The following is a 25,853-nucleotide window of genomic DNA, read 5'->3' on the forward strand; positions in this document are numbered from 1 at the left end:
GAAATATACTATTCCTGGTATGTTTCTCAGAAATGTACTTTTATTTGGTGGTTGAATAGTTCTTCAGGCATAGCCAAGGTGGAAGACTCATCACCTTTTAATCTGTAAATTCTTGGAAGGGGGTTGTTAACTTACTTTCCTGTGAAACCATGTAGCTCATATTCTTGCTATGATATACTACTATGTCACTAAAAAATTACACATTCATCAGGAATTAAGCCAAAAGAACATACTTCACCATTGTCAACATGGTATAATTTTGGTTGAGATGGAGCTTCAGGTTTCCAACTTTTTTGGGAGAAAATGAGAAATGTAATATGAAATATGAAAGAGCATAAAATTCTATGAAGAATTCAAAGTTTATTTGGTGAAAATTGGTTTTGAAACGGCTGAGATTTCCAAAACAAAGGGATCCTAATGAAAGGTGGGACCCATCTTTTATTGGGATTGCTTTGTTTTACTTCGTTTCTGGATATTTCAGTAATTTCAACACCGGTTCTCATTAAAGTTTGAATTCTTATTTAACAATTGAATGCTCTTTAACATTTTGTAATGGTTTCTACATATGTCACAAACTCTGAATCTTCATCTCAACTTATATAATTATCCCATTCCTTTAAGGTACTGCACTACAAGGTTTAGACTCGAAATTAATACCAAGTTTTCAGTGCCCCTATTGCAGCAAATATCATTGTGTCAAAGATATTTGTATAATAATAATAATAATAATAATTTGCGCAGTTCTAAGGACACTCTTCTTTTACAGATTCCAACATGTAAAACAAAAGTAACATTGGGAGACAGAGCATTTTCCTGTGCAGCTTCCAAACTCTGGAATGATCTACCATTAGAAGTTCGGAAATCCCTAACAGTAGCAGTCTTTAAATCACGACTCAAAACACATCTTTCCATTTAACCGTTCGTTATTATCAAATCCATCAGAAGCTTTTGCAGCGCAGAAGAATATATGTCTATAGGTTTTGCCCTTTATAAATTGATATATTATTATTATTATTATCATTTTATTGTTGTGTTATCACTCATTTGTTAATTTTTTTATGCTGCCAAATATCAATCAAGTTTTGCTATGCCTTGTGTCAGTCAGGTGATCTTAGCAGTCCAAAATAAGCACAGGTAGTGGATCATACAATGGCTAGAAACGTGTGATATGCAAGAGATGTGATACACTATATATTTCACAGCTTTGAGACTTGTACATTGAGAATGAGCTGATTTTGCTTTAACATTGATTTCCCATGGACACTATATACCTGGTAATAGTCTCTAACGGGTTAAACAAATTTCACAAGTAGTCAAAATTCGCAATATCAAACCACACTGACAGCATTAATATCTGATGATGTAAGATACGCAAACATATGTATGTGATCAACTTACAACGCAGTAGTTATAGACTGTGCATTGTGGAGAGAAAGAGAAAGAAAGAAAATACACGCTTTTCTTTCTCGCATAATCAAAAATGATAATCATCACTTGCTTTGGAAGTGCAAGTACAGTGTGTCAGTTGCTGGAATTTTACGATTTAATAATTCATGTGTTATTGTCCTGTTGACATTTTTACATTGCCATTTTACCAGGCCATCTGTCCAGCTAGGTGCAGAATGAGTCTGGTATAAATGTCCACAAATAAATGTTGCCCCGAGTGCAATATAATCTAATGAACAACAACAGGTTCAATCAAAGAGACATCGCAACAATCAGGGTGGGACAATTTCCTGTATGACATCCAAGCTCTATGATCTTTAAAGGTTTCTCAACATATTACTGGAAGATTTCTATTACATAAGTGGATCCAGAGGAGGGCACCTTTTTTTTTGGTTAAAACAAAAGAAATAAAAAGAAAAAAAAAATGGAAGGGGGTGCAGGCACCCCTGCGATAGATACCATTTTTGTCAGCCAATTGTAGTGGGAGCAGAAAATTGCGCTGAAGCCTTTTTTTTTCTTTTTTTTTGCTTGTCAGCTGATGAAGCCCTGAAAGTGGCACTAGAAATATTGTTGGCACCCCGCCCCCTTTATGGAATTCCTGGATCTGCCCCTGTGTTCGGAGACAACTCACAGACTATAAACAAAATGCATGTCTTGGACATGGTACCTTCTTATCTTCATTAAAAGGTAAATGGATTGAAATGTTATTGTTTTGTTTTGTTTTTGGATCATCACAGCTCTGACAACAAACTTTCATTCAACAAACATGTCAAGTGATTCTAACTTTTTAAACACCCTCATTTCATTGACCATGAATGATTTTCCATGGCCAATGTGGGTCACAATGCAGCAGAGAAGAGGGTTAATCAAAGAGCCGACAGCTAAATACTTCCAGGTACTACTTCGTACCCCCTGTTCAGTATCAAGCCAGTTTATATACAATTTATACCAAAAATCATTAAAGAAACGACGTATAAAGAATCATTGTATAGCCTACAGAACGTTCAGATGCTAATCTCTACCATTCTGGAAAACGTCGTATAGATGTGCAGTTTCCCACTGCGCATGCTGTTATGGTCATGAGTGACAGCTATGGGGTCACCTTTCGTGCCCACTCCCATTAAGCCCCGCCCAGTTATACCATTCTATGGTCACCATACGTACAGACGCACCATGGGCACAATGGAAAGGTGATTCGTTATCGAGTTCTAGTTCGAAACAATGCTCTGACCATCGTTTTGTTATACATCGTTTCGTTAGTCAGCATTCAGATGTATAAATTCATTGTATAGCTATTCCGTTTTAGTATAAATTTTTTGTGTCTTAACACCCCGAGAGTGTCATTGCACAGATGTAAGTTGACAAACAGCAGGGACTTTGTAGAGTCTGTGGTTCTATTGGTGACCCTGATGCAATGCTGTCAATCTTACCCTGTCATCTGCCCAGAAAGGTGTAATATGAGTCTGGCATGAATGTGCACAAGTTGGTTAATGTTGCCCTGAGTGCAATAAAATTTGATCAACAACAGAATCCATCTCAGAGACATCCCAGTGATCAAGGTGGACCAAATTCTCTGAGCACAGACATGCCAAACTCCATAATTTTTATAATACTGAAAGGATTTTCAAGTTTTACCACCAGAAATTATTTCTGAGACATCTAACAGACTTTAACAAGGTGCGGGTCTTGGACATGGAGCAGAGCACAGACATCTCCATAAATTTATACAATTGTCAAGTTTTACCACCAGAAATTATTTCTGAGACATCTCACAGACTTTAATGAAGTGTGGGTCTTGGACATGGTACCCTCATATATTCAAGAGAAGACTATGATGATGTCACATCATCACAGCTCTTAACTTTCATTCTAGTACGGCAGATAGGTGAAAGAATTGTGGGTTTGGTGAAACAAGCATGAAATTTGGCATGCGTGTAGACTATGCCCCAGTGGTGATTTTTAGATAAGGGCCATCGCAGATTGGGCCTGTGACAAAAATGGCGGCCATTTTTCCAAAATGGCCGCCATCGTATATATCAAAGTCATTGATATTGGAGGTTAGATCAATTCCTGGGATGAAAATCTTTTTCCATTATGTTATAAACCACACATCAGTAGTTCTACTGTTCAGATAACATCTCAAATTCGACCTGTTTGAAAATGGCGGCCATTTTTCAAAATGGCCGCCATTTCTCATTAGAAATTGTTGACATTTCAGTGTAAATGAGATCAATTCTAGGGGTAAAAATCTTTTTTCATGCATTAAGAATCACCCTTCGGTAGTTTTACGTTCCACAAAACATCTCAGATTCGACCTGTGACGAAAAATGTCGGCCATTTTCCAAAATGGCCGCCATGGCTTATATGAAAGTCGTTGATATTGTAAGTTAGATTAATTCTTTGGGTGGAAATCTTTTTCCATTATGTTATAAACCACACACAAGCAGTCCTACTATCCTGATAACCCCTGAAATTCAACCTTTTTCAAAATGGCGGCCATTTTTTCAAGATGGCCGCCATTGCTCATTAGAAATCGTTGACATTGTAGGTGAGATCAATTCTAGGGGTGAAAATCTTTTCTCAAGCATTGAAAATCACCCTTTAGTAGTTCTGTCCACACTATTTCAGATTCGACCTGTGACAAAAATGGCGGCCATTTTCCAAAAATGGCCGCCATCTCTTATATGAAAGTCATTGATATTGTAGGTTTGATCAATTCTTGGGATGGAATTTTTTTCCATTATGTTATAAACCACACATCAGTAGTTCTACTGTTTAGGTAACATCTCAAATTTGACTTGTTTCAAAATGGCGGCCATATATCAAGATTGTCGCCATTTCTCGTTAGAAATTGTTGACATTTCGGTGTAAGTGGGATCAATTCTAGGGATGAAAATCTTTTTTCATGCATTAAGAATCACCCTTCAGTAGTTTTACTGTCCACACAACATGATCTCAAATTCGACCTGTGACAAAAATGGTGGCCATTTTCCAAAATGGCCGCTATCGCTTGTACATGAAAGTTGTTGATATTGTAGGTTAGATCAATTTTGGGGGTGGAAATCTTTTTCCATTATGTTATAAACCACACATCAGTAGTCCTACTATCCTGATAACCCCTGAAATTCAACCTTTTTCAAAAGCAAATGTATTGCGTTTAAAGTTGGTTCTAATGGATGGCAGTTGTAAGAAGAAGACTGCCGAGTGTAGTTATCGTGCACATTTTCATTTATAATAAAAAGTGACGAAATAAGCTGTGGAAATTTAGAATCCTTTGTTCTGTACATAATGGACCTTAGATTTATAGAATGTATATCATGTACTTTTAGAAATTTATATTCATAGAAAAGCTCAATAGTGTTAGAACGTGATGTTGAAAAAATAATTCTCGCTGCGCGTTTTTGGAATAATAATAATTCATCCAAGTAAAGGTTTACTGAGTTTCTCCTGGCAAGAACACCATAATTGAGATAGCGTAGTACAAGGGTTGAGTATACAGTAGTATACGCAATATATTCTTTGGAAATATAGATTTTATATTATTGATAACGCCAACATTTCTGGAAAGAAATTTACCAAAGTAGCATACAATATATGAATTCTCAAATTCAATTTGTCATCTATATGTAGGCCTAAAATTTTTGTATTCGTGACTTTGTCTATTTGCACACTATCAAAGAGTATAATAATGGCCTGGCAAGGATGATAATGGACGGTTAAATAGCACATACAGTAGTTGGTTTTCAAGAAATTAAAAAATAACCTGTTTGCACTGGCGTATCTACGGAAAACTGCGCCTGGGGCAAGCGCGAAAATCGCGCCACTATGATTTCTGAAAAAGTTAGAGTTCAACCCCAACCCCATCCCAGTAGGGACTTCAGGAAAGTTCACATGATAAAAAATGCTTTCTCAAGCACTTAAAAGGGGTCTTTTGAGGGTAGTTTAAATGTAATAAATTCAGATAAATTTTGGCGAGTGAGCGTAGCGAGCAAGCCAAATTTTTGTGTATTTCAGCTTACAAAACAGGGAATTCTTATCATTTTTTGGCTTATTAACTCTTACATTTCTAATCAACATATATAATGACGGCCTTACTAAGATAACGATTTATACCAACAAACTGAGGAATTGAAAAAAATACTCCAAATTAGTAAGCACGATTGAGCCGAAATTTGCATATTTCCGCGCCATAAAGTTTTGTTAATATTTTTTTTAGTATAAAGTTTGGCAGTGAGCGAGCAAAACATTTTTGTATTTCAGCTTACAAATCATGGAATTCTTGTCATATTTTACTTATTAAATATTAATATTCCAATCAAGATTAAGTGACGACCGTGTAGATAACGATTTATACCAACAAACTGAGGACTTGAACACAAAAAAAAAAGATATGCGCTAGTGAGCCGAAATTTGTATAATGCCGCGTCATCATTATGTTTTGTTCTTATCTTGTTTGATTTTTTTTTCGCCCCCTCCCCCATATGTTCGACACCTTTGGCGCTCTCGTTTGATCCAACGGGCGATCGCTTCCAGAACGAAGGATATAAAATTGCAGCCGGTGTTCCGTGTAAAGTTTTTTTTTTTCTTCTAACGATGGCATGTGTGAACACAATGCTAGTATACATTGTCATTTTGTCCGCGTCATCATAATGTTTTGATCTTATCTTCTTTTTTATATACATGTGTATATAAATTTTGGCGAGCGAGCCGAAATTTCAGCTTACAAAACGTGGAATTCTTGGAATTCTTGGTCCATGCCGATTTCAGTTCCGAATTTATAATATTTAGTAGTTGGTGTGGATTTTTGCGAGAGAAGAAAATACTAGAATCGTCGGCAAATGATATGAAAGAAAGAAGTATGGGAGGAAATTCAGGAAAATTTTTCATATTCATAATAAAAAGTAGGGGACCAAGCAGCAACCCATGTGGAACATCACAAGAAATGGATCGCAACATATATAGACTCCGCATCATTTAAAGAAACAAATTGTTTCCTATTAGTTAGGTAACTTTTAAACTATTCCAGGGCCTTTCTTCTGATTCCATAACAATAAAATATTCTGATCAATGGTATCTAAAGCTTTAGCATAGTATAAAAATATACCTACAGTATGTAACTTCTTCTCAATTGCCGAGGCAACATTATCAATAGAATATAGCATCGCATGTGATATTTTATGAAAGCCAAATTGTAAATTAGTTAATATTTCACATGACTTGGAAAATTTGATCAAACGAACATAAATATGCTTTTCAACTGATTTTCAAATGAAATGAAAATTATAAAACAGCTTTTCGAGGATTCTGGAAAAGGTTGTGAGTAAAGAAGTAGTGCTGTTTATAATTACGTACTTCTTGAAATTCTCCTTTCTTGAAGATAGGTAGTACTACTTTTGCAATTTTCATATTTTGTCGTACGTAACCGTTTAAAATAGATATTGAATACATGAGTGAAAGGTTTCACAAAAAATGATCCTTGGGATATGTTTATCTTGAGGTTACTGACAAGATCAATTACCTCCTCTTCCACATGACTGGAAATAATGATAAAAAAACGTTTCAGAATTTGGACTTTCTAAAAAGTCAAAGGATTTCTTTGCGCTGTTTGGAACATTTTCTGACAACCTTTTGAATACATTCACAAAGTATTCATTAAATGATTCGCTATTTGTCTCCAGTTTGGTGACCATTAATCATAAGTTTTGTGGCTTCTGTGAGTTTTGATTTTGTATTATGTAATTGTCTTATAACTTTCCAAGTTCCTTTCATGTCATTAGATGTAGCTTTGAATTGGTTACAAAGCACTACGCAAAGTGGTAGTAAGAATATTCCTATATCAAGTATACTTTTGCTTTGATTCTGGTGTTTTTTATACTTATATTTATAAAAAAGCCTATTTTTCGTATTTATAAAATACACTAAAGAACATGCAATTCAAGGCATGCGAGGAGTTTTCTTAGACTTACGGGATCTCTTTTCTAGCACAGGGAAATTTTCATTGAATAACAAAGTTATTATCTGCCTTAAATTATCAAAAGATTTGTTCACATCAGTTTCACTCAAAACAGAGGTCCATTCTTCAGCAGTAAGTCGTCCTAAAATTTCTGTTCATTCTCAGGGCTGCAACTTTGTATATATTCTTTGCAAAAATCATACCGTTCAATCTTTAGAGATAAACTAAAAGATATAGGAAAGTGATCTGAAATGTCACTTACTAGGATCCCTGTTGGAATCGGCTGTAGATTTGTAAAGAATATGTACATATAGAATGAGGTGGTATCAGTGATTCTGGTTGGCTTATCAATGAGTGGGAACAAAGAAAATGAGATTAGAGTTTTCAAGAAAGTGTTCACATAAATGACATCATAAAAACAAAGCAAATGAGATAAAGAGTATTCAAGAAAATATTTACACAAATATTTTCTCCAAAATTGTAGGAGGTTTACGTTAAAATCCCCATTAGAAACAATGTTTTGTTATTCAATTAAGGGCTCGAGAGAATATCCTGTAATTCATTAAGACAGACTTCAGAACAACTCTGTGGCGGTCTATGTATAATTCCAATTACAATATTTTTGTGGCCGGGAATAACCAATTCAGCGTATAGAGTCTCTAAAGCTTAACTCATAACAGTAAGTTCTGATTTAAGCTTGTATTCAAAATTAGAGAAGATATATAATATATTTTCATTTTTAAAGCCCCATGAGCACTGAGAAGTGGACCCGTGCGCTATACAAGTAGCCACCTGGTGCCCGTTGCATAAAACTTACCATTGAAATTCAATGGTAACTACCGTCAAAATTAGGTGTCACAGCCAATCAGCATCAAGGATGATAAAATTTACCGCTAATTTGAAGACTTACCGCTAGAAAGGAGCGGTATATTAAGTCCAGCGGTAAGGGTTTTATGCAACAGGGCCCTGCCCTATTCCATGTGTATTCAGGCTACTTAATTTGTAATTGGACTATGATAGCCAGGAAGAGCAAACATGCCGTTGCAATAAAATTGTGAGAGGTCCATGTCTCAGTAAGTCCGACATCATATTTTTTTGGTTTAAGAGTAAATTCAACTGATCAAAATTTTTGAATATTTAAGTGAAAATCATCATTCGTATTTTGATGGTCAATTTCCACTTCCAAATGTGCACGTATGCCTAAGAAATGTGTGGAATAATGCTGTAATAACAAGATATGCGATGGTTAACAACGAAAATGCGAAATAATAACCAAAAGGGTTCACCAGAATCACAGTCTCAGAACTTATCCGTTCGGGGTCAGGCTAAACTCGATCTCGGGGACAACTCGGCCTCGCTTTGACGGCGGGACGAGTTGTCCCTCTAGATTGTACTGTGTTGTACCATGGGAGCGGCCTGAAGCGCATTGCGTTCTGCTTGGTCACAGTATGGTCCGAGTTGAAAACAGGAAAGTGCGCGCTAACCCAGTACAAAACAAATGGACAGCGCGCTGTCCTCAAGCGTATATACGCACATCACCTGAGACGCGCTGTCTTTGAAATTGTTTTGTTTATCAAGCGTCTTTGATTGTCTCTTCAGTATGGCGATCATGAACAGCGTGTATATTGTCTGAAATAGGGCCAAGTTTTCCCAAGACCGAGTTAGTCTGGATCCTGCTGGAATAATAGTCGGTACCGGTATACCAACTTTTATTTTTAATCTCGAAATACTCCAAAACAATTCCTCATCCCGCCAAATCGCGTCAGTTAAGTTTTTTGGTAGACTCTTTCCCTATATCGCAGGCAAATATGAAATGGTGCCAGACGGGTTCCCAAACCCTTCAAAACAATAGCTGTAATGACACTACAATATCGCACAATTTCAATAAGTGATGGCGGCCATCTTGCAAAATGGCTGCCATTTTCGTCACAGGTCGAGTCTGGAATGTTATGTGGACAGTAAAATTACTGCGGTGTGATTTATTATACAAAGGGAAAACAATCCCTCCCCTAGAATTAATTAAACCCACAGTATCATAGAATTTCAAAGTTTCCAAAATGGCCGCCATTTTTGTCCAAGGTCGAATCTGCGATGGCCCTATATCTAGAAATCACCACTGAGTCATAATCTACCAGCAGACCAAATTTCATGCTTGTTTCACGAAACCCACAATTCGACGAAATTTTGCACCTATCTGCTCTACTGTTCAACAAAGATGTCAGGTGATTCTTTACTATTGAAACCACACTTTTTATTGACCACAAAGTCTGCACAGGCAATACAGGTCACAATACTGCAAGAAGAGCTATCTGACGGCACAATATTTTGGGGAACTATGCTCTACTGTCTAAGTTGCACATGCCTGGAGTTTTGCAGTGTCTTCATGGCTGTATCCTTGACCCTGATGCTCTGAAGGTCAAGTCAGGTCATAGTGCTCTTGAAGTTGCTGTGTTGTCACACACACACAAAAAAATCTTCGCATCGATTACAAGTGTATACAGTACTACAAATAATGTGAAATATGCCTATATGGTCCATGCAAATTACAACATTTTGTTGAAGAATTACTTGAAATGATACGGGGCATGCATTGAAAACAAACTCTATGGAAAGCCAAAAAAAAAAAAAGAATTTAATACAAATATTATATCTTTGGATCAATGTCATGCTCTTACACATTGCAAGCAAAACAGGTTGGTGAGGAATACGCTCACAGCACTGGAAGAGGCAGTATTATCATTATATGATGCCTCTACTGAAATAAACAGCAAAGCTTGCTATGCAATGAAAATACATTAAAGGGATGGTACAGTATTGGTGGAGATGAGAATTGGGCTTTTAACTTTTTGCGAGATACCAAGAAAACACTTATGATATAGTACAGAGCATACCATTTTAAGAGGAATTCAAAGCTTATTTGATGAAAATCGGGTATGGAATGACTGAAACATCCAAAAACAAAGTAAAACAAAGTGATTGTAATACATTGTACAGTGTGGGTCCCACACTTTATTAGAATCGCTTGTTTTTGGATATCTCAGCAATTTCAAAACCAACTTTCATTAATAAACTTTGAATACCGTACCTAATAGAATTACATGCTCTTTCGTATTTCATAAGAGGTTTCTCATTATCTCACCAAAATATGTTAGAAAGTTGAAATTAGGTCTCAACTGAAACTGTACGATCCACAATCAAGAATTCTTACATCTTTCACAAATTTGTTACCTGTACATTGTCATTGGTGTCTGCATGCACATTTGCCACAAAACTACAAAAGTATTGATCATCAAGTTTTTATAAAGTTAAAGGGGGGTTTCTTGCCACTTTTTAAAACATGAAGGTTTTTATTTGATTTTGAAAACATCCAAGTTTTGTGAGAATGAGTCCTTAGTAGCATAAAATCTTGTAATTTTTGCAGCTGTACGACAATACTGTCTCTGTTTACAACTACACAGTTTTGTTTGGAGAACAAGTAGTGGTAGTCTATGTGGAGGGCCAAAGTTGGGCTCAAGGTAGGCTCTGCATGCCTGTGGACTATGTTTGCGTTGCCCTACAAATTAATCATTCGGACCTGTTGATGAATATTGCTTGATTCGATTAGTTTTCATGATCGAACTGATTATTTTGATACCTATAACTACATTTTGTCATACTTTTATTTAATTTTCTTCCTACAGTAAGATTGATTTTACACAAAATTCCTGTTTTTAAATGAATACTAAGTACCGATAACTGACCAAAAACTATGTTCCATTTAAACAATGTTTCATCCCATTCACTGAAAAAAAAAAATGTTCCTCACATACAATGTGTAGTCCAAATTAAACAGTGTAAACTGTATTCATTTAAAACCTACCATAATTAGAGACAGCTATTCCAGTCGTGTGGTCAAAATTAAGCACACGCTATTGCAGTATGTTTCTTGTTAGCCTGGCATTAGCATGAAAAACCAGCCATGGCAGCTTGGGTACCACAGGAGACCTTTTAAGGCCACCTTGTTTGACATCTAGGCTGAGTACCTCAAGTAATTATTCCTGCCTTATTCCCCCAAGGCCCTGGTGAACTCTTACAAAAACAAAAAACAAAAACAAAAACCTAGCATCGTAGGGTAACAATAGTTCTTTATAAAACATGCACCGAGATTTGAAATTGAAACCCTAGTGACAGAAATTTGTGAAAGAGTGCAAATGGATTATACAATGGTGCTTAATTCTTGGATAATGAAAAGCTGATATTCCCAGTGGACTTCGACAAAGAGATGTACCGGTGAATTAATGTGGAGACGATCTGCTCTGGATATCTACGGCACGAGGAATTAATTGACTGCAAGACAGATCTATGCAGGGGCGAAGCTGGTGATTTGGCACAAAACTGGAGACCCCCCCCCCCCCCCCCCCAACAATTGCAGTCTACTCTTGGTTAGTCTGTGCCACAGATATGTAATGCATTTGGACAGCGGATGAGGAGAAGTGATTAGAGGGAGGATACTAATTGCATTGCATTATTTTTTTTAAAAATCAAGTTAATACAATGTAAGCTTCATGAAGAGGAGTTGTACAACAATCTTAATTCATGTCAAGTTGGTATTAAGATAAAAGCACGTTGGATGACATTGGCACTGGATCACAAAAGTAATCTTTTCAAAGCACAATACAGATATTTGGTGTTTGGGAAGAATCCATTCAAGTCCCAACAGATTTGTCCAGGTTTTTGTTTTCATCATTGTTGTTGTTATTGTTGTACATCACTATAAACAGAGCAATATAAGCCAGTTCTTGGTATTCAAGCACCATGCTAATCTGAATCGCAGACTAATCTCAAACTTCATTCTAACTCCATCAATATCTCGCTGGAGGCTTCCATATACTAATCATGAAACAAGATTACAACAACCCGTTCAGGAGCCCTGCTCAGGGTTTCTACAATTGTACGTTGTACACATATGTGCAATAAAGCACATGTGTCCTCCATCTGGATAAACCATTTTGTTAAAATAAAAACAAAAACAAAAAAAATCTCCAGCATTTTTGGGCTAAAATTCTGGTTAATTTTGGGCTGAGGAGCTGAGCCCATGTCACCTGCCACAAGAACTCCACTGGGTCACTCCTAAAGCGCCGCCATGAACCAATCTGATCTTGGTATGGAGCCTATAGGGCCTGCATTATGCAATTTGGGAGTGCTACTTTTCTATCTCGATAAGATATCTATTGGTTAATCCTTAGTGCTTTGTCCTTTTGCGGCTCTAATTGGAGGTCTATACTTCTGGTTGGACCCCTCTCAGTGACACACATACATTTTAGATTATGTTGCATCCCCCAACTCTTGAGGATGACTGCTACCAAGTTTTGTTTTTCTTCTTCTTTTTCAAAGCTGTCATGAACATGTACAGTATTTAGAACTAGAAGAAGATGAAACTGATGCTAGAGCATGGTGGGTTGTGTGTGTATATAAAGTCTGTTGGGAAACAAGAATCTCTTGAAAAATGGGTTAACAAATGAATGACTAAATGGGGAGAAGAGAAAGGGGTACCACACAGCATTTCAGACCAAAGGGAAAAAGAGTTGGTGAAGTTTGTGACAGACGGGGGATATGCTGCCGACTGTTGGGACTCAGTTACAGCATGCCATCTACAACCTAGGGGTTTTATTAAAATCAAATACCTGCACACAGTTGTCCATACATAATGAGTTTCAAAGATCTTTGCAAATCAAAACTCATTTACCTGAAAATGAAAATGCACTCTTTCATGAATTGGTAATACCGTCCACAACTGCAGTTTCAGATTTTTTTTTTTATCGTCTCTCCCTCTCTCTCTCTCTCTCTCGTCTCTCTATAGATGTGACCAATCTACTGTAAAACCAGAAGTTTTTGCAGGCATGAAACTTTTGCAAATTTTGTGATGAGCCAAGATATGTGCAAGTGTTTGTCTACACAATGCATTGAATCAATGGCAGTTGAGATTTGCGAACGTTTCATACTGTGAATGTTTCTAGGTTTATATACTGATCACAATTCCAAATGGTGCCTACTATATTTCCAGCTGTAAAAGTACATGTAGTTTTCACATTAACCTTTTCAACACCATGTTCTTATGATATCATTCGCTCTGTATAATTGCCAATGGTATAAGCAGGTGAGCATACTAGTAACAAGTGAATGAGATTTTGTATCAGAGAGGTCCATGTTTTTTCTTTTTGTTTCAGTTTTGCACCACAATCCAGAAAAGGTTCATTTACAAATATGTTGCATGTGAGCAGTTACTCAACTGTCCAACTTATTCATTCATGCAGGCAGACAGTAAGAATGAATTGGAGCTCCAAACAAGACAGATATTACTTTGATTTGCAAAACAAATTGGCAATTGAGAATATAAATGACTTGAAAGCATCAAATATCACTAGACAACAGCAGCAGAATCATTATTATCATTATCTTTATCATCATAATCCTTTTCATTATTGCTGCATTGTTACAATTGAATAATGATTATAGTGATACTTACAATAATAGTAATACCAAAACTATTAAATCATCACCATGATTATTATCAACACTATTACAGCTTGATAAACATGATCATTTCTGTTATTTCAAGGAAGAGTGAAACTGCTTTTATTGTCTGAGCCTCAAGTACACTCATGACACACGATATAACTCTTCTTTCAAGTGGTCCATCTGTAAGTGCACTTTGATAAATTTGTTGTTTCCAACAGGTGCCATACGATTCTAATTCTGAAGAGAACAGTGACATTCACACAACCTTCCTAAACTTAGTTTAGCTTGAAGTTTTAAACTTTGATCTCATTGATAATTAGCTTGTAGTTTAGCATCACGTAGACACACTTCGAAGTTACATGTAGCTATCTTAAAGATTACCTGATGATAATAGAACCTACAAGATTTTTCTGGGTTTACGCTCTATCGATGAGCAACGGACGGCTACCCAATCACAACTCAGCATCGCGTGGACACGATAATCAACAAACTTGAAAGTTAGTGTGATCTCTCAGTCAACCTCATTTCCCCTTCCTTCCGAGTCAACCTCCAGCGTGTGTGTACACATATTGTACTGTATACGCCAAATATTTCACAAGGTTTTTACTTTCACAAATTTCACAAGTCGAGTGCTATTCACGAATTTGAAAACACTGTACAGTGACAAGGCGATCATTAACGGGCCGTTAACGATCGCCCCGTCACTGTACAGGCATGCTATTGACCTGGAAACATTAAACGGCACAATACTTGAATATAAGACAATTCTGAAGCTAATAATTTTCACACAACAATAGATATATAATGTACTCTTAAGTGAATCCCACAAGGATTGGAACAATCATCCCCAGCATTCCCACTGATCCCCGCTGATCAGTTACTAGCCATCCCCTTTATGATTAGGTGTTGTGTGGATATGCATCATAGTTTACAGGGATGCCAAGTTCAAAAAATCTTTATGAGTGAGATTTTCATGACTCTTCATCTCGGCGCGCGAATGTGCACGTGAGCGAGGGTGTAGGAGGGGTTTTTCCTCCCTGTGGCCTCCCACGGTAGGGAGCTTTTTCAATTTTAAGCTCTTAATGGTGCGATCAGGTGCATACTTAGGTGACTATTTTTTACTTATTTTGAAAGACAAAAGGGAAATATACCTTCAATTGCAACTATCACTTTAATCCTTTGAGCTATGCTCCTTATTACAGGCCAAAGTTGCAGACTTCGCCCGATGCGTGAGAAAAATGGTTGCCATGAGTGAGATCGTGAGATGGCCCCTAAATGCATGAGTCTCACTCAGAATGCATGAGACTTGGTAGCTCTGAGTTTAAGGCGCAAGATTTTTCATCAATGATTATCTACCATCAATAATTAGTTTCTATAAGAATGTAACTGATATGTTAACACTGTTCTGAAGAAAAAAAAAATCCTGAAGGGACCAAATCAATCATCGCCCTTTCTATGTATAAATACAAAATGAGTCATCATTTACGTCTATAGGAGACCCTCTGCCATGCTGGAAACCTGTACTGTTTCCATCAAAGAGTACTGCAAGCTGCCGCACCAGCTCTATGATCTTACGCAATCCAGGCAACATCTCGGACGAATTTGAATTAATTGGGACACGCAGCGCTTGAATAAGCGATCGTTAATAAAAAGCCCCCCAGCAACAGCTTGCCGCAGAATCATCACCCCTGCCCGGCAGGCTGTAATTACTCCTCATGGGAGGCAAGATGCAGGCACTTTACCAGCCCACTGGAGCACCTAAACAAGTGGCAAGGGTTCATTAATTCTGCATCAACCCCTTTGACGGCTGACTGGGCGCCCATAAAGGGATCTCACCGCCTCATCACGAGGGGTATCTCCTGAGCTGTCCGTTTCTTCATCTTTGGTTTGTGGCCTCAAGTTAAAGGCCCCATCACACTACAGCGAATGCCCAACGAATGCCCAACGAATGTCCAACAAATTTGAAAATTTGAAGATATGTTCACATCCGTTGGTAATACTAGAATAGTTCGTAACATGCTTGGCGTTCTTTGTATTCATTAGTTATTCGTAGGGATTCGCAGAGACACGCTGCAGCCGATTTTTCTTTTAAACATGTCCAAAATCTCCAGCGTACAGTATCTCTGCGAATCCCTACGAATAGCTAATGAATACAAAGAACGACAAACATTTTATGAAGTATTCTAGTATCAGCAACGCATGCAAACTGTCTTTACATTTTCGAATTCGTTGGGAATTCGCCTGGCATTCGTTGGGCATTCGCTGTAGTGTGACGGGGCCTTCAAGAGGATGGCTAGTAACTGATCAGTGAGAATCAGTGGGAATGCTTGGGGATGATTGTTCCAATCCTTGTGGGATTCATTTAAGAGTACATTATATATCTATTTTGTGTGAAAATTATTTCCTTCAGAATGGTCTCATATTCAAGTAATGTGCAGTTTAATGTTTCCGGGTCAATAGCATGCCTGAACAGTGACGGGGCGATCGTTAATGGGCTGTTAACAATCGCCCCGTCACTGTACAGGCATGCTAACCTGGAAACATTGAACTGCACATTACTTGAATATGTCACCATTCTGAAGGTAATAATTTTCACACAAAATAGATATACAAGTTGTATAATGTAATCTTAAATGAATCCTACAAGGATTGGAACAATCATTCCCCAGCATTCCCACTGATTCCCACTGATCAATTACTAGCCATCCCCTTTAAAGGGATGGTACAGTATTGGTTGAGATGAAAATTGTGCCTTGACTTTTTTGCGAGATACCAAGAAAACACTCATGAAATAGTACAGAGCATACCACTTTAAGAGGAATTCAAAGTTTATTTGATGAAAATCGGGTTTGGAATAGCTGAAACATCCAAAAACAAAGTAAAACAAAACGATCGTAATAACATGTGGGTCCCACACTTTATTAGGATCGCTCTGTTTTGGATATCTCAGCCATTTTAGATTCAATTTTCATCAAATAAACGTTGAAATTCTCATGGAATTACATGATCTTTCAAATTTCAAGAGGTTTCCCACTATCTCACCAAAAATGACAAAAATCTGAAGTTAAGTCTCAACCAAAACTGTACGATCCCTTTAAAGCTACACTGTGGTTTTTTTCTATTCAGTGCATCCCTACCTTGATTTCACCAGATTCCAATCTAACATGATCTTGTTCTCTGAACTGGAACCTGTATAATTTCAGCTCAAACTATCTTTTAGCAGTCAGACAGAACTATTTAAAGGAATGGTAATATTGGGTGAGATGAGGATTCAGCTTGTTTTGTTTTGTTCGGTTTTTTGTTTTGCTAGATACTTAGAAACCACTTAATAAGATGTTAAAGAGCTAACAAGTCTATAAGGAATTCATATTTTATTTGATGAAAATCGGTTTTGACGTGACTGAGATATCCAAAAACAAAGTAAAACAAAGTGATCCTAATAAAAGGTGGGTTCCACCTTTTATGATCACTTTGACATCTTTGCCATTTCAAAAGTAATTGCACTTTGAAGTACAATTGCATTCATGCATAACATATTTTACATACTTTGCTTTCAAAACCACACTGTATGACAGAAAATGGAAAACAACATGTGAACTACTGAAGTTTTGAACTTTGTGAACTTTGTGGAATTTTTCTACATAACACAGACAAACACACATGCACACATAACTTTAATGTATCTCTGGTTACACCCTTTGTTCAGTCATATAATAGGCCAATTCAACCATCCACATAATAACCGGGGGGGGGCCAAAAGCTAAAAACAGAGGTCGAGTTGCACTCTCTCTACAAACTAAGTAGACCATGCTTATTTTCAAGTTTTTATTGTAACAAACAACATTTCACTGGTCTACCTCAAAAAATTTGTTGCGAAAGCCTCCAAATCCAAGATGGCGTCCAAGATGGCCGCCATATTTACTGAATTTGTTATTTGAATGATAGAATTTGATAGAAACATCAAATTTCAACAAATGTGACGTCATATGAAAGAGAATAAAATTTTCTACAAGTTGATACCATTTTTGTGGGTTATTGTGATAAGTGGATTGAGATTTTAAGGAAAAAACACTCATTTTTTGATATTTTTCTGAAAAAAGGAAAATCATGAAAATGCTTGATTCAGCATAAATCAGAGAAAGACTGAAGGATTATCTTGAAACGTTTCAAGAATTTTGTTTGACATATAATTAATATTTGGAGAAAATTAGGGGTCAGTACTATTTTTGGTTCAGGAGTTATAATGTCTCAAACTTGAAAACTCACTACGTAAGAATGGCCACTTTAGTTGTAACCAAGACCTTGTTAGTCATAAAAAAGTCTGTGCGCGCCAAGACTACTACACGCACCACTGGCACTGGCGCTGGTAGCAGCGCCAGTAGTGCGTGTAGTAGTCTTGGCAAATGCAGACTTTTCTTTGACAAACAAGGGTTTGTGCCTGCAAACTAACTTTTCATATCAAGTGGTAGCTCAGGTGATACTGATCGCTATTATTTCAAAGTAGATTGTTCTGAAGCAGATGAGATGAAGCAAACAAAATTTCAAATAGAGGTAATAGCTTGAAATTTGGCACCAATCTTGTTATAGATAGTTTAAGACACACTAGATCAACCGCTCAAAAAAAAATCAAGATGACAACCATCAAAGTTGACATAGTGTATTGCGCCAAATTAAATGTATTATTTCGATTTTGATACAATTTTGTCTGTTGTGATATCTTAAACGGTCTTAGGTTTTTATGGACACATTTTAAGACCAGTGATATTCTACTCTCCGAAAAAGAAAAAACTGACAAATCGAGTGGAAGTTTTTACTTTTGATGTGAGGAGTGAATAACAGAAAACGGTGAATTTAGAGTGAAATTGGAGTGACTTTTGAGTGAAAATGTTCATTTTCACTCATTTCAGAGTGACCTTAGGCAGGGCTCCACACTAACTTTTATTTTTGGTGGCCCAAAGGCAAATATCCGACCTTTTTTGGTGGCCCGATCAGGCCACCAAATTCTTCATTTCTGACATTTTGGTGGCCCACCGGACCAACGTAGTGTCGAGCCCTGCCTTTGAATAGGGATCACTCGTCACTCTTCGAGTGATCTCGAGGTCACTCTGAAATAAATGAAAATGAACATTTTCACTCTCGAGTGATCCTGATATTTAGTATGGGAAAGCATCTACCAATGGCATAAGTTCAGATCAATTGTGACACTATAACCCACATGAAATCAGCCCAAAAACAATCTGATAACAGTAAATACAGTTTCAGCATGCTTATTTGTAAATGGGGAATATACAGCACGAATAATAAATTCGGAAAATTTTATTCGAACAATATACTGAAAAGTAATTTCGCACAACACATTTAAGAGCAAAGTTGAGAAATTGCCGCCATGTCGGATTTTTTTTTTTTTTTTTTTTTTGGCGGGGGGGGGGGGGGGTTCGGAACAGAAGGGCTTTCAAGGACATCTACGGATCAGACATTATTACACAATTATACCATCATCATTCACGTTTCTACAACAGCAGAGTAACATACAAGTAAAAAAGCATATAGTATCTTTGATACAGAAGCATTTCTTTTTTTTTATGAAAGATTGGGCCTTACCCAAACACTGGAATGAGCTCCACCCCCCCCCCCCCAAAAAAAAAGACCCTCAATATGGTTTACAATAGTACAATATCGTTCGGATGTATAGAAACATGTAATAGACAGAAAGATAAGAAGATTAGAAATATATATCAAATTATAAGTTATAAGTTGAGATTTAACTTTGACGCAACACACTTAAGGTATTGTTTGCCATTGGGAGAGATATCACATTCGATTTATATGTGCAGGTTAGTTGTATTACAAAACATTCTACCATGTCAAAAAATCATAATAAAGCCTAAAACATACGAAGATATCACCATATCTTTTCAAGAAACCATAACCATGATAACTGTTAACAATTTAGTATTTGAATTAAAAGTAAAAAAAAAAACATTCTTATCAGATCTATTTAGTACATCTAACAATATACTGATTTAAGTTTGTACATTAGTTGTTCTATTCTTAACTCACAGTTTAGAACTAGCTTAAGGAATTAAGTAAAGCTGGATTTTTGTTTTACGTGCACTAATGGGAAATAATGCCTTGAACAACAACCTCGATTAATTACCGCCATCTTGAATTTTGTGTGGATACTGTTTTTATCGCTAATTATTACACATTGGAAAAATTTGTGCCAATTCCAAGCTCCTATCTCTTTTTGGAAAATACTTTCTGTTCAATCTTATCTGCCTCAGAACAATCTACTATGATGAAATGCTACAGTAATAGCGACCAGCGTCACCTACCACTTGGCATGAAAAGTTAGTTTGCATGCAGGTACTTGCAAGTCACTAGACCATTACAGTATTACATGTGACCATGTAAACACATTGTATACAAAATTTATAATGCATGAATATATTTTTTTTTCAAGTTTTAGATGTTAACTTGTGAACAGTGTATGATATTGCCTGTAATTCCAGAAATATGAATTATGTCTCAATCTCAGTAAATCTCAATCTCAATCGCAGGTGTCAAAATAATTCTTCAGTTCTTCTTTGATAACGCTAAATCATGCATTTTTAAATTTCTTCTTTTTTTTTCAAAACAATATAAAAATATGGATCCCCCCCCCCCCGAAAAAGAGAAGCAAATAACCCCCCCCCCCCCCCCAATTTATCACAATACACAGCTAAAGTGGTATCAACTTTTAGGAAGTTTTGCTCTCCTTCATATGACATCAAATTTGTTGCAATCCAATGTCTCTATCAAATTTTATGTTTGAAATGTTAAATTCAATAAAAATGGCGGCCCTATTGGACCGCATCTGTACTTTGGAGGTTTTTGCAACAAATCTACTGAAGTGTACTTACGGAACATTGCTTAGTATGCTTAATATTATGTATGGTTTTGTTTATAGAGAGAGTGGAACTCGAAAAGTAAGCACGATCTTGGATTTGACCCTCTGTGACGTCTTTGGGAACAGATGCGTGCAAATACATATTATGTAAAATGGGATTTCAAGTTTGAGACATTATAACTCCTGAACCAAATACAATACTGACCTCCAAATATTGATTATATGGGAAAGATTGTAATTTCTGCATGGTTTTCAAAAACATTTTTAATTTAATTTTTTGTAACTTTTTAGAGAAATATTCATGGTCCATTCTGAAAAAAAAAATGTCTCCATAAAAACCTAAGATGGTTTGAAATAGCATTAAAATGTTCAGAATATATAAAAACCATATAAATAGACACCAAAACAGACAAAATTGTATAAAAATCGAAATGATACATTTACTTTGGCGCAATACACTATGTCAGCTTTGATGGCCTGCAATCTTGAATTTTTTGAGTGATTGATCCAAATTTTGTTTTAAACTTTCTATAGCAAGGTTATTTCAAGCTTCTACCTCTATTTGAAAGATATTTTTTGCTTCATCTCATCTGCTTCAGAACAATCTACTTTGAAATAATAGCAATCAGCGTCACCTGAGCTACCACTTGGTATGAAAAGTTAGTTTCAGGCACAAACCCTTGTTTGTCAAAGAAAATTCTGCGTTTGCCAAGACTACTACACGCACCACTGGCACTGCTACAGGCGTCAGTGCCAGTGGTGCGTGTAGTAGTCTAGGCGCGCGCATGCTTTTTTTACGACCAATAAAGTCTTGTCACAACTAAAGTGGTCATTTTTACATAGTGAGTTTTCAAGTTTGAGACATTGTAACTCCTGAATCAAAAACGGTACTGACCCCTAATTTTCTCCAAATATCAATTATATGTCAAACAAAATTCTTGAGATGTTTCAAGATAATCCTTCAGTCTTTCTTTGATTTATGATGAATCAAGCATTTTCATGATTTTCTTTTTTTCAGAAAAATACCAAAAAATGAGTGTTTTTTCCTTAAAATCTCAATCCAGTTATCACAACAACCCACAAAAATGGTATCAACTTGTAGAAAATTTTATTCTCTTTCATATGACATCAAATTTGTTGAAATCTGATGTTTCAATCAAATTCTATCTTGCAAATAACAAATTCAGTAAATATGGCGGCCATCTTGGACGCCATCTTGGATTTGGAGGCTTTCGCAACAAATTTTTTGAGGTAGACCAGTGGAATGTTGTTTGTTACAATAAAAACTTGAAAATAAGCATGGTCTACTTAGTTTGTAGAGAGAGTGCAACTCACTCGTTAAGTAAGCGACTTTTTGGGGTTTGGCCCTCCGGTTACTATAAAGGCATGATTATTTAGATCATATGATTTGAATTGCCATGCAAAAAAACACTTTTTAAGTGTGTAGACATACTCCTTGTAATACAGTGTAATCACCACCACTAGTGAGATTTGAATCACAATCTGAACACCACTAAGAGGGTAAAATTTCTGATATAGTCATGCATTTTTTCTGAATATTGATATAATAATCATTTGCATTGCAAAATGTGAATGCTGTGCAACTCCCTCATTTTTTTTATATCGCACATTGCAAGTACCGTAGTATCCTACATGTATAATGCAAATCTAATATATCTGAATAATAATAATATCCATCACTTGCATTGCAAAATGTGAATGCTGTGTGAATCCCTCATTTTTTACCCATAATGCAAGGTGTATCCCATAATGCAACATTTCTGATATTGAATGTTTTTCTCTGAACAATATAATAATTACTTGCATTGCAATGCAAGGTGTATGGGACAGCTGGATCAAAGTCAGGTCAAACTCGCAGACCCATCGATGATGCAAATTTTTGCCTGGCTTCAACCAGTGCAATTTGAGTCATGATTTTCCTTCATAAACCTGGGCGATTTACATCGTGATTTTTAACTCACCTGCGTATGTGTGAACCACAGAGCTAAAAAGTGAGATTTCAATTTTGTGATTCGAATCACACTTTTCCTGTGTGTGTGAATGAGCCTACTGATTTATGTACTTTATATTCAGCAAGTTGGTCTCTGTACCCCAGAGGCTCTCAACAGAATAAATCTTTCCTTAGCATTACTTGCATCTTTTATACCCATGAAAGTACTCTGTTATGCAAGCTTGAGTTGTAGGTTAGGACACTTTCAGACACACACTGAAGGTAGTGGTTAGAATACATACTAATTTACCTCCAATATTTGTAGGTAGTGCTGTAATATCTTGTACCACTTTGGGGTTTTTTCTTTACTACTGAGTATTTCAAATTCTAATAATTCTGTGGCTACCAGGCACAATCAAAATTGTTATGCCCATTCACATGCACATACACACACATCAATATAATTGCACATTTTATACACACATGCACACACACATACAAAGTTGTTGTTTTGGGGTCAGAGTACTGTTCTTTGTTGTTGTTGTTTTTTTGGGGGATTTTTTATTTACATTGTATTTATTCATTTTTTGAAACTGCAAACCTATGCTTTGGCAGAGGACATAATTCTGCTACCAAACATAAAAACCTACAGGTGTTACCTTCTCCTTGTCCCATTATATGTATATCCACAGGACACACTCAAACATATACAATGTACACCCTAGCTGTGTGTACATGAATCTGATACATCACTATCAATTACAGCTGTATCTTCATTTTTTTTTTTTTTTTTGGTCACCAACATACTGTGAATAAGTACCTTGGGAATATTCAGCAACTTACAATAATTTTATATTCCCAGATGTAAAGAAATTTGGCAATGTTTGATGCCATGTCATCTCTATTAAGAATTATAGATTATATTTGCCATTCTGTATAATTTACTGAGCCACTCTCCTGTTTGAAAAGAAAAAACGTCATACATTCTTCCAAGGTGTATCACCATTTTCTGCTTCAGTTTACTCATGGGAGCAAACTTCTTCACAATGATCAAGTGATTTGGAAGATTATCAAATATGTTCATTTAGATTCAAACTGCTTGATCATGCATCAATACTGAAAAACTCTTTTTATTTCTCTTCTGACTAGCTTGGCCCTATTTGACCCGCTTTTACTTTTTAGGTTTGATTATTTTTCTTTTATAATTTTTTTGTCTCTTTTATTTTCTACTTGATAGCCGAATAGATATGCTGACCCTGTAAAACATTGGAGCAAGTGATCTTTAACTATCACAATTTAGGTGTCGGTCCTATGATACTCCAGTAGTTACAGTAATACACGTACATTGTAGGAGTAGAAAAACTGGAAGGACAGAAACAAATGTGTTAAACTTCTCTGGGAAATTGCAATACCTAATGCAAAATTTTAGCAGTAAAATTGTTTAATTTGGACATCTGTAAATCCATCACATGCAGCACTTAGCATTTACAGCAGTGGCAGCCTCATTCCTTTTATTTCAAGCTCATGTGTTCATTTCCCAAATGACCTTTCTTTCAATCAGTTTACAGACATCACTTGTTTTCCTAGACAAAAAGATCTGTCTGTCCGAAGGAGTCTTTTATATTTTTTGACGTTATCGCTCTCCTCCAGAGACAGATGCAGTCTCCACAGAACTAATCCCATCTATATGGGATAATAATATAACATCTATACTGTATATTGTTTTGCATTGAGTGCATTCACATTTTTTTTTTTGTAAATCATAGGATTACCAAATATCTGGTCACTAAAACCTATGTTGTGTAATGGACATTTTTGTTGCTGCTCAGCTCAGCTGAGTACTAGAGTAGAGTAGATGAGCTGACAAGCATCTTTTAATATAAGGTCTACATAAGACCTATAAGACCAAAAAGACAAATCAAAGCAAAGAAATTTACTGGGTTTGAGGCAGACAACCTAGTAGAAAGGCAAGTCACAAATCATAGACATAGTAAGTGTTTTGTTGTTGAAAGTTCAAATACAGATCAGTATAAGAACTCTTTTTTTGTTGTTAAGACAACGGTGGACTGAAATCATCTTCCAGACACCATAGCAACTTCCCTAACAGTAGCAATCTTCAAGGCTGAGGTTGGGGACCAGTTTCTTCAGTACCAGTAATCTTCATCAGTCCTCTCTCTCTCCGGTGCACTATACCACAACGGTCCTGCACTGTACACATCCAGATCCAGATGAATTATCATTATATCACAGATGCTTATCTCAGTAAATTATAATCAACATGCCTAATAATATCACAAAAATGACTTTTTGTTTTGCTCATGTGCGCCAAGAAGGAATTACAAATTGGCCTATTGTTTTGCATGAACTTTACATGTCATTCAAATAAATATGAAAAGAATTTTCAAGCCGAAGAAATACATGGAAAAGAGAAAATGCATAGAATGAATAGGGCCCTACCTTCAATTTTCTCTTCATATCCCTTTGTGAAATACATCATGGCTTTAGCTGCTCTCTGCGGCGTCTTCATCAGACCTTGTCTCGCCGGATCTTCTCCGACGCCGCGTATGATCGAATTGTATGCGCGCTCCAAGGCCGGTAGCTGTAGGTCGGAATCCTGGCGATACAAACTGGCAAGTGGTTGTTGGGAATATTTTGACATTTCGCGTCCATCTTTTCGACTTGCATCGTCCTTTTTCTCTTCAATCGTCCCGTTCATAGCTGACGGCTTCCCTTTCGGTAAATGCACGGCACCACTGTCTTTGATGGACAAGTTCCGAGTGCTCGCAAGCAGCTGGAGATCGGCCGCCTCGTCTGGAGGCAGTCCGTTCGGTAGCGCTACGCCGCTACTGCCGCCGCTGGTATCTTCATTCATACGGGCTGCACTGGACGTTGTGGTTTGATTGGAAGACGACATCTTTGCGGCGAGTGTAGCGCACTAAGTGGCGGCAGAATGAAGGGCATTTACTCTAAAAAGTATAGATCCCGATTTTCTGACCATGGACTTTTAAACCTGATTGCTGAGAGGAATGTACTTCGGTGACTGGCATGGCATATGAAAGAAGGTAAAGCCTGTGCTGTACTCACGCCGTTCTCGCTATCTCTTCTTGCGTGCTCAG

The 25,853-nt window shown here is 36.7% G+C and overlaps 1 protein-coding gene across 1 annotated transcript in view; it reads right to left on the minus strand.

The window, feature by feature from the left end:
• LOC139713330 (GTP cyclohydrolase 1-like) overlaps positions 1–25,651 on the minus strand; it is a 47,839-nt gene extending 22,188 nt beyond the window's left edge. The window contains exons 1-2 of the mRNA XM_071625075.1: positions 25,489–25,651; positions 25,195–25,455 (exon numbers count right to left, since the gene is read on the minus strand). Coding sequence (XP_071481176.1) covers positions 25,195–25,455; positions 25,489–25,651 — 424 coding nt within the window. The remainder of the gene's footprint in view (positions 1–25,194; positions 25,456–25,488) is intronic.
• Between the last annotated feature and the right edge of the window lie 202 nt (positions 25,652–25,853).

The sequence above is a fragment of the Diadema antillarum genome, unplaced genomic scaffold (assembly GCF_040938485.1).
Source record: "Diadema antillarum isolate AM-2024a unplaced genomic scaffold, OU_Dant_1.0 seq00001948_RagTag, whole genome shotgun sequence".
Taxonomy (NCBI): Eukaryota; Metazoa; Echinodermata; class Echinoidea; order Diadematoida; family Diadematidae; genus Diadema; species Diadema antillarum.